General features: G+C 37.4%; 2 protein-coding genes across 2 annotated transcripts in view; one reads left to right on the top strand and one right to left on the bottom strand.

Moving 5' to 3' along the window:
• Tace (ADAM 17-like protease Tace) overlaps positions 1-9,838 on the bottom strand; it is a 204,686-nt gene extending 194,848 nt beyond the window's left edge. The window contains exon 1 of the mRNA XM_090385593.1: positions 9,734-9,838. Within this exon, the coding sequence (XP_090241719.1) occupies positions 9,734-9,794 (61 nt within the window). The 5' untranslated portion in view covers positions 9,795-9,838. The remainder of the gene's footprint in view (positions 1-9,733) is intronic.
• Positions 9,839-16,910: 7,072 nt separating this feature from the next.
• On the top strand, positions 16,911-19,797 carry LOC150077046 (testis-specific serine/threonine-protein kinase 3-like). The gene is made up of 2 exons (XM_090385770.1): positions 16,911-17,231; positions 19,180-19,797. The coding sequence occupies exons 1-2, from the start codon at positions 16,911-16,913 to the stop codon at positions 19,795-19,797; spliced, it is 939 nt and encodes a 312-aa protein (XP_090241896.1).
• The last annotated feature ends 145 nt before the right edge of the window (positions 19,798-19,942 follow it).

Here is a 19,942-nt window from a genome sequence, read left to right as displayed (position 1 = left end):
CGAAGTATTCAGTAACAATTACTTACAATACGAGTAACGGATTATTCTCGCAATCCGTTACTCATAGCCCATTTTTTTTTTTTTTTCGTTTGCACACCAGGTGAGATACATGCAAAGTTCCTTGGACATCACTTTTTGAAGTTTATAACGCAGCTATGAATAGAAATATTTTCTTGACATTTCGTAAGATCAGATATACATCCATGAAACTGCTGTTCCGATTTAGTCCTCCAAAAACAATTACAATAAGGCGAACTTTTTTTTTTTTTTTTTATGAAATGCAAATTGTGGTGATCAGTTTTACGACAGTTTTTTTTTTCTTTCTTTTGTTTTCCTTCAGTTTCCAGTATGGGCTTCCAATAGATGAATTTCCTTGATTTTTTGTTAGTAGATACAATACATACTGAAGAAAAGAACGAAGTTATTTTTGTTCTTCAAAACCAATTCGTTGCAATTCTTTCGTACAACAGTTATGAAAAGCAGTAAAGCAAACTGTTGTGAGAGAGCCATGCAAATTAGTGTTCACAAGTAATGATGCTCAACTGTTTGTTTTCCACGAAAGTCGTTTACATTTTTATTTTCTCCTTGGATCACCTTGGTAACGCTAATGACATAAGCTTGATCAGTCAATTATCTCTCCGCTTGTGTTGATTCGTTTTAGCCAGAGGCGTCCAGATGACACGCAAATTTTTGAACTAATGATATAACTCGTTTTATTTTCAAAGCTTGGATCTTGTTTGGCCGACATCAAAATTTAATAAATTGAAATGTGATCGTACATTTTTGCTGTTTTAGAGTGAATTAATAGTTTTTGCTGAGCGCTAAAGGTAGGAAATCAAAGAATATACTTCTGTTTATGTATATTCAGAGTTTCAATTTTGTAAATTGAGTAGAAATTATGGAAATTATTTGTTTTTTTCAGGAGAGGCAACTTTCAAGTTAGGGTTAAAGTAGGTTTAAAAAAAAATGGGACCGATTCAGGGTTAAAATGATAATTGATAATTATAAACATTAAAAAAACAAAAATCGTAATTTTCATTTAACTTACATTGGAAAAGCTATGTCAATGGTGGTGTGGTGATGGAGCTGGAAGAGAATCTTTTACCATGAAGATATCAGGATGACTTTCAGGGTTTGGTGTTCTTTCCAATCGCTGCCTCTTGCTACTTATGGTATAAAGACTGTCCAAAGTGGTTTGCTTTTGGTGCTTTCTCTGAAGGTTCTTGAAATAACTTAACGCCTGATCTTCAAATTTGCAGATCATCGATATCTGGTTTTTTTTCTTATTGTCCTCTTCACAATATCTCACACAGCAAACGTGTCCTTAATTTCTTGAGTTGTTGCTACATGGTCATCCTCCTCATTTCCACTGTCATGCTCGCTCATCTGCTCTAATTCCTGGAGCTTCTCTGTTGTCAACTCCCTTCCGTGGTCTGCAATTTACTCCTCCACATCCGCTGCATCAATCTCTAGAGCTAAGGACTTCATTCCAAGAACTGACAGTCATTTGAACACAGTCTAAGATGCTAAACTTGTTCTTCAGAATTCCTTTAAGGTGATGGCTCTGTCTCCTGAAGTCTCTTCAAGGCACTTCCCAAGCATCTTCTTTGTGTAAATTTTTTAAAGTTGGCAATCACTTTCTGATCTATCGGCTGAAGCAGAGGGATGGTATTAGGTGGGAGAAATTTGACAGTAACAAAGTTAAATTGCTCCTCCAGAGATCAGTTAAGTTGGGGATCATGACCTGGAGCATTATCCAAAATTAACAGTACCTTTAAAGAAAGTTTGTTTTTTTCTAAGTAACCTTTGACCGAAGGACAAAACACTTCAAATACCCATTCATTGAAGAGGTGTCTTGTCACACAGACCTTCTTGTTACACCACCAGAAGACACCCAACCTGCTTTTGATGACCTTTTGCTGTTTAAATGCTCTGGAAGTTTCTGAGTGGTAAACTAACATTGGCTTAAGTTTAAAATCACCAGAGGCATTGGACCCCAATAGCAGAGTAAGCCTATCCTTCATAGGCTTATGTCCAAGCAACGAGGCCTCTTCTTTTGTGATATATGTTCGCCTATGCATTCTTTTCCAAAAGAGGCCCATTTCGCTTGTATTAAAGACATGTTGAGGAAGGTAATCCTCCTTCTCAATGAACTCTTGAAACTCTACCTTAAAGTTTTCAGCTGCTTCCTGATCAGCACCGCAAGCCTCTCCAGGCCTTATGACACCTTTAATATCGGACCTTTTTCTAAAACGGTTGAACCAACCTTAGCTGGCTTTAAAGTTCCCATATCGTGTATCACTAGTTGAAGGTGTTTAAGTCTTTAAGCCCTCAAAAATCTACTTTGCACATTTGTCCAGGAACTGCATCGCCCTTCATTTGTTTTTCTTTTATCCACAACAACAAAAGCCTTTCCATTTCTACAATCAGTTCTCTGCCTTTTTTGGACTGTGTTAGATTCATCACTTACTTTTTTAAGGTTTTCTTTTTTTCACTATGGTAGAAATGGTTGACTGTGAAAAAACCATATTCGTGCACCAATGAACTAATTTTAGCACCATCATCATGTTTTTTCACTATTTCTTGTTTAATTTTAATTGAAATTTTCTTCTTACTGCACTCTTTTGGGGTCATATTATGCAATGTTGTACATTCAAGAATTCAATACAGTAAATTTATGGAAAGTAAGCACAACACAAAAAAATCACTTGAACTAAAGGATATGAAAACAAAACTCATGCCCAACACATTTAAAAATGCTGCTATTGGCTGACACAAAGGACCACGTGGTCCGGTCGGAGACAATCGTAAGCTATTGCAGAGTGAAGTAGGCACCAGTGATCACTGGTTAGTAGAATCAGCCACTTAAATCATTAAAATGTGCTACACTTTCACCATTTATTGCTATGTTTTGTTATAAGAATAAATCTTGAACACATTTGTGATATTTTTCTAAAGGGCATTTTGGAGGTCATGACCATAAAACAATAAAAACAATATGCGCTTTCTGGTTTATTGGGCTTTTCTGTTAGTGCAATCTAATTATAAATGGGTAGTAAACTTGATCTTATTGCATTTGCGATAATACCAATAACTGGAATTCTGTGGGTTTTTACCATATTATGGTGAAACGTGTTTCCCCCTTCACTGAAATCATATAAAAAACAAAAATAAATTTTCAGAATCTTCTCTTCATTCCTATTTTTTAAGCTTCATTTAATAGAATTAATTAATTAAAATAGAATTAAAATTCAATTTGCAAACGTGATGACAATGTCCCGCACTTACTACATATTGTATAGTGAAAGGTATTTTATTATGGAGAGTCCATCATAAAGTGATTTGATCATATAGAGAACCCATCGTAAAGTGATTTGATCGTATAGTGAACCCATCATAAAGTGGGGGTCCACTGTATACAGAAATCCAGCAATTATTATTATTTTTTTTATACATATCACACAGACTATCCATCAAAATTTTGATGACCTGAAGCAATCGGTTTGTGATCTTGCTGTTCAAACTAACCATCACGAGCAGCATCCTCCGGACGAACACTTTCACGCGAAACCGAGAGCTCCTACCTAAACCACCCCATCTTTATTACCACATGACCCCTCTCCATCCCCCATTCTTACAACATGTGAGTCTGAAGTTGTGTGCCCTGAAAGTAGCACTAGACCAGTATATGCTGAAATCACAGCAGATGCCAATGGATACTCAGGAAATACTGCCTCACAAAAGACCCAAAGAATTCATCAGGAGCAGAATCTGCCAAATCGCACCTATTCGCGATCACAAAACTCACATATGGGGTCCTCGCGCCCGAAACCGGATAATGCTTTGGCTGCTGAAGTACATCGCAATTGTGGCTCCGCCTCAAAGAACGTCAGAGGTAACCATTATACAGGGACTACGACTGTATCTAATGTAAAGACCCATAGAGACACTACAACGTATGCAATGATTGCAAGCCAACAAACAAAAGAACAAACACTGAACCGTAATCCAACTCTTAAGGAACTGAGCCCCAATCTTAAAGTTATTGGAACCAATTTGCACTTCAGCAAGATGCAAATTGCGAACACTGGAATGATGAGCAAGCGGATCCGTAATGTCTTCATTAGTAGGCTCTCCCCTGCTACCACAGCTGATGATGTGGAAAACCTTCTTGCTGCATTCAAAATGAATGGTAGAGTCACCAAGCTATCCACAAAATATCCCACCTACGCCTCCTTTAAGATCGATGTAGCTGATGCAGATTTTGAAGCACTCTTCAATCCTGAAATCTGGCCTGCTGGAGCTCTTGTTATGCCATATCTCGGGCATAAAGGGCAGCGATATAGAAGTAATGGAAAGGACTCCCAGCAATGGTACCCTGATTCATAGCAATCCCAGATCTCGTTACCGCAACCAGAACCACAGACACGGAACACCAATATGCCGATCCCTGTGCTCATCAGTCCTAGACACACCCTGCTGAATCGAGTAGTGCCATGTCAGAGACCACCCGTCCGTATCAAAGTACCTAGAGTACCTGCCTGCACCATATTTTATCAGAATGTGCATAGTCTTAGGAACAAGCTTGACACTATGGAGCAAATTCTGCTCCCCGGATATTTTGACCTGCTCGCCATCACCGAAACCTGGCTCAATGATGCTGAAGAATTTGTGGCAGCAGCTGCCCCAGCTGATTATGGGGTCTTATTCACATCTCAGATTGCACGCAAGGGTGGAGGCGTCGCAATATTTTACAAGAAATCCGCTTTCAAGCTATTGGATAATAAATCCAGTAACTCCCCTAACTATGAAGCAATCCTCGTTACGTTAGGATACAACTTCATGACGTTTGACATCTGTGTGCTGTACATACCTCCAACGCCTTCCCAGCAAATCATCCTTGAAGTTTCCAACTGGATAATCAATCAGCTGCATCCCACAGCTTCTCACTTAGTTTGTGGTGATTTCAATTTACCTCCTCAGCTATCTAATCTGAAAAAAAATCTTCTGGCACACTTGAGATGTGCTGATCTACAACTTATTAATGAAGCTCCAACCAGGGGGAATAACCTCTTAGATCTAGTTCTAGCCTCTATCCCTTGCACCCTTGATTACATTGCAGAACGTCATTTGACTCTGATCATGTCCCAATACATGTGACTGCATATCTGCCAGCCCCCAAATTAGAAACCAGAAGGACAACAAAAAAGGTTGACATCACTAGTCCCAACTTACTTGATATAGATAAGTGCATCAGAGCTGCCTCTCTCATTCCCTGGGTGACCTTAGAAACTTGTGATCCAGAGCTAGCTGTGAACATTCTCACAAACTGGATCAGCACAGTTGCCAAATATGCTGCCTCTAAAAAAAATCACAATCAGTCCATATACAAGACTTTGGTGGAATTCAGAACTCAAAATGAGTTTCCAGCTGAAGCAACAGCTCCATCGCACATGGAAAAAGTCGCAAAATGTCAATGATCGCATCATTTATTCAAGGGCACGGGCTCAATTTAATCACCTGAAATCTGAGGCAATCAAATTATACGTTAACCGAGATCTGGCTAAAGGAAAAATTCCATACAAGAAAGTGAACCTTCATTTTCCTTTGCAATTTGATCCTGAATTGTGGCTCGATTTCGTCACAAGATTTAATCGTAATCCTATGCCAAACTCAGATCTGGCTCTACTAACAGAGCCCACCCAGCAAGAAGTGTTGAACACCATTCAGATCACAAAACAACAGCTGATCGTCGCCATCAATTCTCTACCTGCCTCGTCAACCACTGGTGATGATGGAGTTCCCCAATTCATGCTCAAATGCCTAAGTCCGTACATTATTCAGCCACTTTTAATTATCTTCAACCAGTTACCCTCGAACCAGATTTTCCCACAGCAATGGGAAAACTATCTCATCAAACCTTTAGTCAAAGTTCAGTCGCCATCGAAACCTAAACACTTCCGACCCATCTCCAACTCCTCTAGCCTGCTGAAGCTCCTGGAGAAGACCTTAGTCCCCATCCTCACCAAGCAGATCTTGCCCAGTAATCCAGCCCAAATTCACTATTCCCTTCCAAACAGATCAACAATCACAAATCTGCTAGCCACCATGAATACTATCTTGTCAGCATTCGAGAAAAGGCACGAACTAGCTGTTACTTACTTAGACATTGAGGCTGCATTTGATGCCGTCCAAGTAAACCAACTACTCACTCTCCTGGAATGCCACTTCCAGATCACAGGAAACATATTATGCTTTCTCTCCTCTTTTCTGAATAACAGAGTTATAAAGCTTCATACAGGAGATCGCACCCTTACTAGATCCGTCACTGCAGGAGTCCCACAAGGAGGGGTCCTTTCCGGCCTTCTGTTCTCATCTATTATCTTCCCACTGGTTGCACATTCTCGATGTCTACTGAGCTATGCAGATGATATCAAGATACTTACTCCCATCATCCCTGGTCAAGACCTTGATCTGGTTAAAACGGAAATTAACAACACTCTCACTGCAGTCACATCTTACCTCTGCCAGTTCAGGCTCAAGATCAATCCTGCTAAGTCCAAATTCATGGTGTATTCATTGAAGCAAACTCCTTCTCTCCAGCCTTCAGTCGGCAACACCCTCATCCCAATTGTATCCAGCCATCGTGATCTGGGCGTTGTATTTGACTCCAAACTTCGATTCAACACCCACATAGACATGCTCCTCAGCATCTCCTTCATATCAGAGATAAAAAGACAACCGTGATGGGCATCTCTCTCTCTCTCTCTCTCTCTCTCTCTCTCTCTCTCTCAGCTGAAACACTGGATATTATGTTCACTGTTCAGTACTCATTGGAAGAATGAATGAGCAATGAGGTGGAGAGGCAAAACAGAATGTTTTCAGTTTAAAAATTGTGCATATCAAAGTTTGTTTTTTGAAGAGATCATGTTTTTGTTATCAGTTTACTCAATATACAAATCATGAATTATTAGTTGCTTATTTTATTAATTACAGTAGAAATGTAAAATACATGTTATATTTCAATTGTTATTAAATTCATCAGGAAATAAAATAATTTTTTGTATTTATAAAGTATAATTTTGTATTAATATTTGTTCAAATTTTTGTAATTACAGTATTGCAAAAAGTTGAGTGAATATTAATTGTGAGGTATGTGCAGTAAAGTGGAAACAATTGTTTTTATATATTATTAGTTAGTAATTAATTGGTAACATGATAATTACTTTACTTTTCACTTTTATTAATCACAAAAAAAAGGAAAAATCAATTCATTTAAGAAATAAAAATCAAATGTACCACACTGCATACATTGCCAAACTTGTTTTTATTATGGGTGGAGGCCTCAAAAGCTGGAGGTGGTCAAGCCTCTCTGGACCTCTGAGAGTGTCTATATAGTTCACTACAATCATTTTAAGACCTTCATATTAAGATCTGGTCCCTCGAATTCAAAAGAAAACACTAAACATTGCGTTGTGTTCGGTGTTTCCTTTCCAATTCTAAGTTGACAGATATTATAAAGACCGGCAGGGTAGTCAAACACAGTAATTGGGGTATGCTACTGCAACAATATCTAGAAAGTATTGTGCACATGGGCTGAGACGTGGCAATTAAAGTTTAATATTTACAAATGCATGGTACTTCATATGAAGGAGCAGTCATCCTGGGTTAACGTACCAGCTATGGTACCACATTCAGGGCAGCAGAGAATGAAAAAGACGTGGAGGCAATTGTGCAGTCAGATATCAAGTTCTCTGAGCAGTGCAGACAAGCTGCCAGGTCAGCTCATGAAGTTTTGTCAAAGACATACAGGAATTTTGCCAGCAGGGATAAGGAAGTAATTATCCAGTTGTATAATGCAGTGGTTAGGCCACATCTTAAGTATTGTATACAGTACTGAAAGCCTCATTTCAGAAAGGTAGTTGATCTGTTGGAATGGGTGCAGAGAAGGGCAATATGATTAGTGAAGAGAACGATGGGATACTCTTACAAAGAAAAGCTTCAATGCTGCAAGTTGCAGCATCTGGAAACTAGGCACCCGCAAGGGGATCTGATTGAGATGTTTAAGGCTTTGAATTGACTGAGTAAGCTAAATGCTGATGGCATCCTTTTCTTACTCAGACTACACACACACACACGTGTGCGCAAGGAAACATAAATTCAATTTGAGGAAAGATGGTTGCAGGTTGGATGCGCAGAAATCTGCCTTTATGCTTTTTTGCATCATTTGCCATCACTACTATTAACAATAATAATTTTTTTCTTACCTGTGCAATATTTCAAAAATCATATGTAATTAAGCTCTGCTTAGCATCCATCCCATTGAAAAACAAGTTATGTCAGTGTTTTCCAAAACAGTGGTTCATGAGCTTCCTAGAATTCACAAGAAAATTCTGGAGATTTGTGGGAAAATTTTGTAATGGTGACTTTTCAATTCCTGATTCCAGAGGTCTTGCCATCATTTTAGTTTTCCCATCTACTACTGAAAACTAGATTCTTTCTTCTGTTAAACCAAACTTTAAAGCATACTGCATTGTTATTTTCAGAAGTCTCATTAGTTTCTGGTAAATGGTACTGTTTTATTCCTGTTTTTTTTTTATTATGGTTCAAGAATTACATTTCAATATTACTATGTACCTAACTACAAAATGATGAAAATATCAGACATTCAGATTTTACTGTAAACGTGTTGCATACTATCCATTACAGAAGCTTTATTTTTAATAAATTCAATATGTTCAAGCAGTTATTTTATTTTAAAGCTTTATTAACCATTAAAAGGAATTCACTGCAAAAACTATTATTACTCATGGGACTCGTTTGTCAAAAGAGAAAAACGATGGAACCACTGAGTTAAGTAATATGTTGAATAGTTATATTCCAGATTATGAGTACAACTCTGGAGAAAGTGGCTTTTTTTACTTGAATCCATTCTGAATTTCTGGCATAAACTAACCTAACATTTTTTTACTAGCCAAAAATGAAAGTCTGTTAAAAAACCTACACCACTTTTTCTTGAATCCATCCCAAATTTGGCCATATGTATCATGTGAACTTCTCTGACCATGTGCCTGAGCATAAACAGATTTATTTTTTATGAAAGTTAAAAAATAATAATAAATTGATGGATTTTAATTAACCTTTGACTGTTTCAGCAAGTGTTTCTAAAAGAGCCAAATATAAAATTTCAAGACAATTCATTCATCGAGAGTTTATTTGTTACATATGGAAGGGCGGATGTGCTGAAGGTAAGAGCCACTTGTACATTTGTGAACAGGACTAAAGTGATCACAGCTTTAGCTGAAAAACAAAAAACTGTGCAGAAATTTAACTCTGCAGCATTTTTTAAAAAGTTCAATTTTTTTTTTTTTTTTTTTTTTGTAAATTAGCAGCGTCGTAATCATCTTCAGAATCACTGTCTTTGGCGGCTTAAGTAAAAATTTTAACAAAGCATGGCACTATTAAATAATGAGAAGCAGGTATGATTGCATGTTTATTCATAGCCTCAAGATTACCATCAAGCAGCACAACTATAAGTAGGCGAGGAATGGGTACAACAAGATATACATGAAAATCATTTCATATGAAACATTTTCCAATTTATAAAAGTAAATGGTTTTCTTTATTATGTCGGGGGGGGGGGGGGGAATTTGAATGTATCTCTTACTGATTTCGCAACTGCTCCTCCCGACCTTTTTTAATACAATCAACGAAATTTTAAAAAAAATCTTACCTTCGGCAGTAAATGTAAGTATAATAGTAAACATACACTGAAACGTTTGCCGTACTTCCATATTCGATTACTTTCATTTTCAGTTACGTGAACCCACTATAAAGGGAACTAAAAGGAGAAGGAAATAAAATATCGCACGACACATTGAAAAAATTCATGTTGACACATGTGAACCGACACCACGCTGCTATTACATTTGGTTTCATGACGTCATCGACCAAAACATTAAGCAGACTGCGATTCCAGAGCCATCTATATATATACGGTGTTGGATCCGTGGCGCCACAAACACTGATGATGTTTGCACGCCACGGATCCACAAGTTAGAATTTAGTGAGTTGGTGTGGTGCGAACAGTTCAAGATGTTAATTGTACTGCTCGACAAAATTAACAGAACAAGTAAAAATCGTGGTGTAACTCGTGCAGAATAACCATGAAATGAAGAGACAGCAAGAAACTTCGGACAAGTATAAGGAACATTTACAGCGGTTGTATAAGAATTACCAAAAAGGTTACATTACAGAAGTCGATACAAGATGCTCGAAAATATAGCCCTAGGGGCTGGCTTTCTCTCTCTCTCTCGGGTTCCGTCTTGCTGTTACCAGATGGCGGTCTCTTCTGGTTGACGTATCCCTCGAACGACCTTGGCTAGCTCTTCTTGTAATGGTTTCTGTCTCCTGAAACCGCTTCCATAACGCCTAGACTACACTGCGTGACACATTAAGCCAACGTTCCACCTCCGCCTGCGACTGCCCGACTTCAAGTCGTCCAACGGCCTACCATCTCAAATAATCATTTAAAGGACAATGACTTGCCATCCCGAGTACTGGCGGTGTGGCTGTACCACTGAGCTAACCAAAAAAACTGGAATGAAGTGATGTGGTTGCAACCCTTGTTTTTATAGGCGTGAATAATTTGCTTAATGTGCGGATAGGTAGATCGATTTCTCTTGGATACTCAGAATTTGCATGCCAGGATGCCTATTATATCAAATATTCGCCTTCGACAACACTGTTCATAATGAAATATTCATCAAAAACAATTTGTTCTGTTAATTTTGTCGAATAGCGCATATAGATTACGTGCTCCAACCATGGGTCGAAAATTATTTTTGACGAATAGAACAAAAAAATGTGGGCTCATATACTCTAAACAAGTGTATTCCCAGCATATCAATAATATTACCCCAGGGGCTCACATCTGGTGAGTATGGGCTTGGCACACCCAGGGTCCTGAGCTGAATATCATCATTCTTCTATTTCTTGGTGATTCCTTTTTACTTCTGAGCTCTCGGCTAACTCGGAAATTTTTTTTTGGCTGTTGCAGCATAAGCCTCAGGCTTCCTTGAATCATATGTCTAATAATAAATATATAAAATTTTCTGTTTATACTCCGGGACGACCAAACGGTCAGAGGAGTTCACAAGATAGACAGAATACAAGAAACAGAACCGTATTTAGTAGTCACAGGCTTGAACCCCGGTCACTCAAGGCACGTGTACTTATGCACCCGCGCGCCTGACCACTAGGCTACGGCGGCCTTAATAATAATATTTCCAATATAATTAGCTTTTGTTATTCAGAAAACTGTCTACACTGTTTTTAAGCAAACGAGCTATCACTATCTTTCCCCCCGTCTCTCTTTCTTCCACAATCACATACATAAACTCACACGCTATCTGTGCGTGCCCAGATAGCGTCATAAATGCCCGATTTTGGATTTTTTTTAGCTTGAGTGACGCAATGTATTGTGAAAAATGTAGTATATACTGTATATTGTATTTGAATGAAGGGCTTCCCACATTTTCACCAGGCATAGCATGTTTTCCGCTGTTTATTAAATAAATGAACTATTCCTTAACTTTCATTTTCCTCAATGGGGGGGGAACTGAGAGAACACAAGCAATTTACAGACATAATATAAAATGGATGTATCAACATCTCTATACTCAATTTATAGTTTGAATCAGAGCTGTACTACTCAATATGTTCTACGTTGATAATAATATTAGTAAAGTAATAAGAGGAGTCTACCTCAATATAGTGTGTAGAACACTTCCGTATGATACCCTCCAGAAATTAAAACGGAAAAAACGAAAAAATCGACAACTTACCGGTACATTAGAGTAAAATATAAATAATCAATTTAACACAATTCAAATCAATTTAAAACAATTAAAAATCAAATTAACGCAATTAAAGAATCTAACGAAAATATTCAAAACGAATGAGGTTATGAAGGCATTAGTTTTTTTTTCCCAAATGAAATTGGTTTACATTTATTTCAGAAGTACACTTAGCATTTTTAGATCGAACCAAGGACTATGACCAACTTTCCTATTGAGTAGAAAGCAGTTGATTAGGCAGAATTTAAATTTAGAAATCGTAAAATCTAAACAGTAATAACATGGGAATTGAAATGCACAGGTAACAGGAAGTATAAAAGATAGAACACTACTGTGTTGAAGTTTGATGTAAAAAAATTTATTGAATGGTAATTGCCACTCTTTGAAGTACAGGCAGAATAATGATGCATTAAACTATATACAAAATAGTAAACAGAACTGAAATAAGGAAAAGAAAATAGAATAAAATAAACAAGAAGGTAAGCATAGGGGGAATTACTGTATGTTATGCCCTTCAGAAGATTTTGGAGGGGGGTTAGTCTAAAAAAACTTCACAGGACATATTTATTTTCCAAGAAATACTTAATTGACAGCAGCAACAAACAGATATAGGAGGAAGATTGTGATTGGTCTTTACTTGTGGCAGACATCTATAGGAGCTGAAGGGTACTTTCCAGCAATTACTGTTTCCAGGAGTTATTGGAGGCTGTGGACATCTTGTGATTTCTGTCATAGTTCCAGGAGAAAGCTGTTATGCTTTTTTCTTACATTCTTTAGGGCCCTACACAATCTCTCAGTGATTGTGTGAGCCCTAGAGAATTTCAGAAGAAGGCTGCTGAGGTGGAATAAAAAACGAGATTGAATAAGGAACTGATTAGTTTGATAGGACAAAAAGAGCTTGGAGCAGTTATAGAGCAGTGAAATGCTCTGAAGCATTTTAGGTGTGCTGCTGGCAGCATTTATCTGCCAGCAGCACACCTACAGATGCCAGAAGCCTAATGGACACATACATACGTACATAAATCATTATGATTCACAGGGACACCACCAGAAGGAAAATATGGACTGCCTCAACTAAGGAAATACCTGCTTGTACATATACTTCACGTTTTATCCAGCACTTTTGATCAAATATTATCTTGCTTAATTAGGGATACTACGGTATTCCACAATTTTCAAGTATGTAATTAAAGAATTCTGTAAATACTGTTCCTTTCAGGTTAAGCACACATGTGGTTCCTTGTAACCCAAGGCACATGTCCCTGCCTTAACCTGTGAATGTAATAATCACCCCCTCCATAGCTTACTGCTCTCCAGGGGTTGGCTCTAGAGCAGAGCAATAAACAGATATTAATAATAATATATAATCATCATTCTTCTCTTTCTTGATGATTCCCTTCTACTTCTCTCTTTCTTGGTGATTCCCTTCTACTTCTCTCTTTCTTGGTGATTCCCTTCTACTTCTCTCTTTCTTGGTGATTCCCTTCTACTTCTCTCTCTCTCTCTCTCTCTCTCTCTCTCTCTCTCTCTCAGGATGACTCAAAAATTTTTTTTTTTTTTTTTTGGCTGGTGCAGCATAAGTCTCAAGCTTCCTTGCACCATATGGCTCATGTATAATAAATAATAATTTTCCTTCCTGAAGCTGACAACGCTTTTCGACCGTATGTCGTGATCACAGGAATGAAAATTACCGAATCGGGTTAAACCTGATACTTAAATAGAGATTATTTGTCTTCGCGCATGCGCGTAAAGGTCCACGCATCGGAGATCAAATATGGCCGCCGAACATTAACAGAATTCTCGTGTAATTTAATTTCAACGGTTTCTGCAATTAATAGTCGCGTATAATTACGTTGAACGTTAAGTATTTTGGCCTCGTTAAATAAAAAAGTATGTTTTTCGTTAATGGCATGAAAGGCTAATTCTGACGCTGCTGAACGAGAAGCACGAACTGAGGCTTCGTGTTGATTTACACGAATATTAAGAGAAAATCAGGTCGAACCTTGATAAGACGAGTCGCAATCACCGCAAGAAATGTTGTATACCAGATCATTAATTTGTGGTGCGAACGCTGAAAGAACCGAGCGATTGTTCAGTATAGTGTGTAACTTCCGTATTGGCCTAGCTACAATTTTAAATTCGGTATCTTTAAAGAATCTGTTAAGCTGTTTGTGCCACTGTTTACCAATTTGGTCAATCAATACAATAAAATGTTAACCACGTATCGAAAAAACGACTACATTACTATGGTTCAGTTAAAGGAATTGAAGTCCAGAACATACAATATTCCTGCACTTATCGGTCAGGTAAAATTACACAAGACTGGGTTTCCTATTCGACCTATTGTTTCCTACAGGAACTAGGCATTTTCATTCTTAGCCACACATGTATATAGCATTATAAAACCCTTTAGACAGGTAATAGAATTCGGGATTAAGAACTACGATACATTATTTAATAAGCTTAAAGACTGTAGACTCGGCGACAATGACAATTTATTCTCACTAGATATTACCTCATTATATACGAATGTAAACGTTGAATACACATTAGATATTATTTGGGATATGTTAAATAAAAACTCGACACCGATTAATTACACGAAGCTACCTATTAAGGAAATTTTTCACTTAATTAAACTGTTAGTTGGGGCTAGCTACATCACCTTTCGAGACAAGGTGTACAAACAAATTTTTGGATTACCAAAGAGTTTGAGCCTGAGTGGCTTAATGTCAGAGATCTATCTCTCAACGATTGAGCAGATACATTTGACACCTTTTCGAACCGTATCACATACTATGGGAGGTATTTAGACGATGTTCTAGTTATTACCGATAGTAATACTATCCAAGACATTTTACATTCGTTTAATAATATTCATTCTAGACTCAAATTTACATTGGAAAGGGAAGATACGGATACAAAGTCATTAAACTTTCTAAATTTCACGCTTACCCGGGACTCGAATAAAATACAATTTAGCATCTATCGAAAACCTACAAACACCGGTATGCTTCTACATTATAATAGCTATCACCCGTTCACCTACAAAAGATCGATTATCTTTAATCAATTTCTTAATGCCTATAAATATTCAACTACGGATTCTGCTTTGTACTCAGAAATACAAATATTAACTAGCAGATTCTTAAACAGGGGTTATTCCATTACCACAATAAACCGAATTAGGGTACAAGCTAAGGATAGGATACAAAATACTACACCGATCAACAATAGTAATATCAAAAAATACTTTATTCCTGTCCCATATGTTGAACAGTGGCACAAACAGCTTAACAGATTCTTTAAAGATAGCGAATTTAAAATTGTAGCTAGGCCAATACGGAAGTTACACACTATACTGAACAATCGCTCGGTTCTTTCAGCGTTCGCACCACAAATTAATGATCTGGTATACAACATTTCTTGCGGTGATTGCGACTCGTCTTATCAAGGTTCGACCTGATTTTCTCTTAATATTCGTGTAAATCAACACGAAGCCTCAGTTCGTGCTTCTCGTTCAGCAGCGTCAGAATTAGCCTTTCATGCCATTAACGAAAAACATACTTTTTTATTTAACGAGGCCAAAATACTTAACGTTCAACGTAATTATACGCGACTATTAATTGCAGAAACCGTTGAAATTAAATTACACGAGAATTCTGTTAATGTTCGGCGGCCATATTTGATCTCCGATGCGTGGACCTTTACGCGCATGCGCGAAGACAAATAATCTCTATTTAAGTATCAGGTTTAACCCGATTCGGTAATTTTCATTCCTGTGATCACGACATACGGTCGAAAAGCGTTGTCAGCTTCAGGAAGGAAAATCGTTTTGAATATTTTCGTTAGATTCTTTTAATTGCGTTAATTTGATTTTTAATTGTTTTAAATTGATTTGAATTGTGTTAAATTGATTATTTAATTATGTATATTTTACTCTAATGTACCGGTAAGTTGTCGATTTTTTCGTTTTTTTCCGTTTTAATTTCTGGAGGGTATCATACGGAAGTGTTCTACACACTATATTGAGGTAGACTCCTCTTATTACTATACTAATACTCAATTTATAAACTGGGTCTCACGTCTCTGCATTAAGCTCGATCTTGATTTTCAAGCTACACTTTAAAGAATAGATTAAAAGTCAATCTATTCTTCTTATTAACTTTGTACTTATTTTACTTTTCTTAACTCTTGCATCAGTACTTAACTCAGACATGCATGCAGACCATCATATCTACCACAGTACCATGGAGACATCATTTAATAACAAAATAAACATAAACCGGCCCCACTTTTAATAAATTTCGTTTTTGTCTTTTTTTAGATAAAGCACCAAAGCAGTTAATGCGTGATGACAACGTATTATATTTGTAAAGCGCATGTAATCTATGACTGGTTTGTTTGTTTTTTTTTTTGGATGAAAATATGATGTTCCTCAGTTGCTTTGGTGAAAAAACAAGACAAAAAGCAGAAACAGCCAGGGCAGTTAGTATAATTAAACACTTATAGTTATAAGAAATAATATTATTCTGGTTGGCCAGAGAACTAATTAAAAAATAAGTAAATCAATTGTCTAAATTTGTCGCATTTTCTTTTTAATGAAGATTTTAAATCTTATTACAATATTTTATACAACATAATTTTTAAATCAACATTTGTTTATTATTTTAATTATAAATAGAGTGTAGTGTGGAATATTTATTCAAAACGAATATCAGTTATTACACGCAAAGAAAAAAAAAATTCTGATAAAAATTCGCTTCCATGAAAGAAATGCTGCAAAATCAGTTTGCTGAACGAGTGCGATTGTCAACATCTAGGTTTCATCAACAATGACAGTTTTCCTTATTGTAACGTCATGAAATTATTACGCAACTTTAAATAATTTAATTAGGAGCTGTTTATATCCAAAAGCTAGTCTAACTCTTTTAGTAGTTAGAGTACCCCTACAAATTCAGGGCCTCAGAACATCCCAGTTCGGTTCTAATCACCATGCCCTTTACCGGGTATCGGCTTAAAAAACAACAGCCAAAATTCTCACAATGAAAGATGGCAGAAAATGCTCCAAATAAAAACTCTTTACGTCCCGTTCTTAAAGAAGAAAACCAGAAGAACAAAAAGAAAGCAAAAAAAATCTCGAGAAAATCTGACGAAAGAGTTTTGAAAGCGCAAGGATATACGTTGGGAAAAGAAATTGGTAGCGGCACGTTTGCTAAGGTAAAGATAGCGGAATTTAAAGATGATAAAGAGAAAAAGCAGTTAGCGGTAAAAATAATTAATCGCCTTAAAGCTTCTAAAGACTTTGTTGAAAAGTTTATGCCGAGAGAAATGAGTATTTGGCCACAGTTGAAACACAGTAATATAATTCAGGTCAGTGATGCTATTTTTATAATTCTTATAAGAAAATAATTTAACTACTTTGATAATAAAACACTTAGAATTCGGAATTGAACAGTGAAGTGCGTAAATTCAAAATTTCTACTCTTTTATCTAGCGGAAAAACCTCAAATTCTGTCCGTGCACAACGTGATTTTCGCCACATCTCCTTAATATAAGTTAAACATAAAAAAAAAAAAACATCTGGGCTGGATGGGATTTATCCAGTTATATTAAAGGAGACGGCGAAGGAACTAAGCAAACCCTTAGCCATAATTATGAGCGCATCCTTGGACTCAGGGGAACTCCCCACGGATTGGAGATGTGCAAATGTATCCCCAATTCACAAAGGAGGATCTAAGGAGGACACTTTAACTACGGTGGCTCTCGAACACCCCACCAATTCAGCGGTTTAGGAAATCGAGGCACCAGCCCGTCGAGCACCCATAATCTGTCCTTTATCAAAGTCCGATAAATCCTTCCTTTTACCCATCACGCTGGGAATTTTACTACCTATTGAACCACTGACGCCTTATCTATGCTAAATAGGTCGACTAACTCCGCACTCTCGTACCTCATGTGGTAAACGGGTCGCATTCAGTTTTCATTCGGGTGGTCATAATTCAGTATTCACTCAGTGTAAAAGGGACAGAAGTAGGAAAAAATACACTCATCAATCATTAGCATATGAATAATTTTAATGTTAATATTTTAATACTCATCAAGCACTACCATATGAAGATTTTAATGCTAATAGTAATGTGGAATCGACGTCCTGCAACATTATTTTCCAGTCTTCCAAAATCATAAAAATCGCAAGACAACAGGTCCGGACTGTACGGTAAATGCGCAAATCACCCTCCAGTGCAGTTTCTAGTTAGTTTCCATAGAGAACTGAGCCGGGTGTGTTATCGTTCATTGTCATGTAACAAATTAATACTGTCAGTCAAACTTGTTTTTAATGATATGTCTCAGACCAGTTTGAGAATTCGTTAATTACACTGTGAGTTTGCTTTATCACCTCTACTGTGAAATGGCACCATCCCTATGAGTTAGCGTTCAGCAGAAGTAACCTTCCGATTGCTATCGAAAATATGAATGTCTTCGTTCGTGGTGTTGATTGATGTTTCCACTGTATGCTGTCATTTGCACTCTGATTCAAAATGCCTGACCCATGTCTCATCCACATTCACTATGCAATGCAAGAAGTCATTTTCTTCCTCTTCATTTCTGTTCATCGTTAAGCGTCTGCGCATATAGCACAATGTTTATGATCACTCCTCCCCACACTGGTCGAAAAGGCCCAGGTTTGAATCCTGTTAATGACGAGATGAACTTTTATGGGCTTTTTTACACTCCGTGGCTGAGTTAGTCGGCCAGAGGAATGGATGGACAGTAAGGGTTTTCCACTGAAAGTCAGGTTTTTCTACGGATAAAAGGAAAATCGAACAGAGAACACGCACGCAATTTATGGACATAAGACATGTGGGTAGATAAGATGGTTCTCGCGTCGTCTTAATATGACAGTTTTTTTTTGTTCTTCATTGATACACTGGAGATCTTATTTCGTGAAGACCTTTCTTTACAGTATGCTGCCATGAATACTGGTATACGCAGATTCACGCCTGATATTTACCTGTCTGACCACAACATCAACTGTGATAGGCGTATCAATCTTGATCACGTTGCCCAACAAGAAAACATTATCTTTTGTTACAGTTTGGGTGAGATCGTCCTGGTTGATTTGTCCAGTCGTGCAGTAGTGGGGGTGATATACAGGTGTCGACGTAATCTTTTCTACGCTCCGATAAATTTCTATTGAATTGTCCAGCGCCGTTTTGACATTGCGAAATACCACTCTGAAAATCCTTTTAAATTACTAAATAGCTAATAGCGAAAATATATGTTATCGTAAATTAACTCCTCTTTTTATATTCCGCAGGTTCATTCCATCATAACCATTAGAGAAAAGATCTACATATTCACCGATCTAGCGGAAAATGGTGACATGATTGAATATCTCCAGCACAATGGATCTGTACCAGAACCCCAAGCTCAGAAGTGGTTTGGCCAACTCGTGCGCGCACTTAAATACTGCCACCGAAAGGGAGTAGCCCACAGAGATGTAAAATGTGAGAACTTACTTTTAGACAAAGAAATGAACATCAAGCTGGCCGATTTCGGTTTTTGCCGATTTTGTATTGACCATGCTAGCCATAGACGAATTCTAAGTGAAACATACTGCGGCAGCGCCGCCTATGCTGCTCCCGAAGTTCTTAGAGGTAAACCGTACAACCCACTAATGTCCGATGTGTGGAGCATCGGTATTTGCCTATTTGTCATGTTGAACAATGCCATGCCTTTCGATGATAGCGATCTTAAGAAGTTATTCGAAGTCCAAACCTCAAGGAAGTGGCATTTTCGTTCAAGTCTTGACCCCGTCCTTAGTGACGCTGTAAAACAGTTAGTTCGTAAAATGCTCGAACCCGATATCTTCCGACGATTGAATTTGGAACAGGTTTCTAGATCGCCGTGGATGAACGAGTCAAAAACATCCTAAGATAACACCGGAGGATGTTTTTGTGAAAGTTATATCAAAAAATAAAAGAAAGGAATTGTAGAATTACGTCTAGGCTGAAGGAATAAACACTATGGAAGTTTTAAAGGAAACTTTGTATTGTTATCAATGAAACCTGTAAATAGGC

Source organism: Mastigoproctus giganteus, chromosome 12 (assembly GCF_048544385.1).
Source record: "Mastigoproctus giganteus isolate SK-2022 chromosome 12, ASM4854438v1, whole genome shotgun sequence".
Taxonomy (NCBI): Eukaryota; Metazoa; Arthropoda; class Arachnida; order Uropygi; family Thelyphonidae; genus Mastigoproctus; species Mastigoproctus giganteus.
Note: the sequence above shows the minus strand (reverse complement) of the source record. Positions and strands in the feature narration are given on the sequence as shown.

What these genes read in the sequence shown, in the direction of transcription:
- LOC150077046 (XM_090385770.1), top strand. Translation starts at nt 16,911, where the DNA reads ATGGCAGAAAATGCTCCAAATAAAAACTCTTTACGTCCCGTTCTTAAA. An exon ending in AACACAGTAATATAATTCAG is followed by an intron (nt 17,232 to 19,179) that starts GTCAGTGATGCT and finishes TATATTCCGCAG; the next exon opens with GTTCATTCCATCATAACCAT.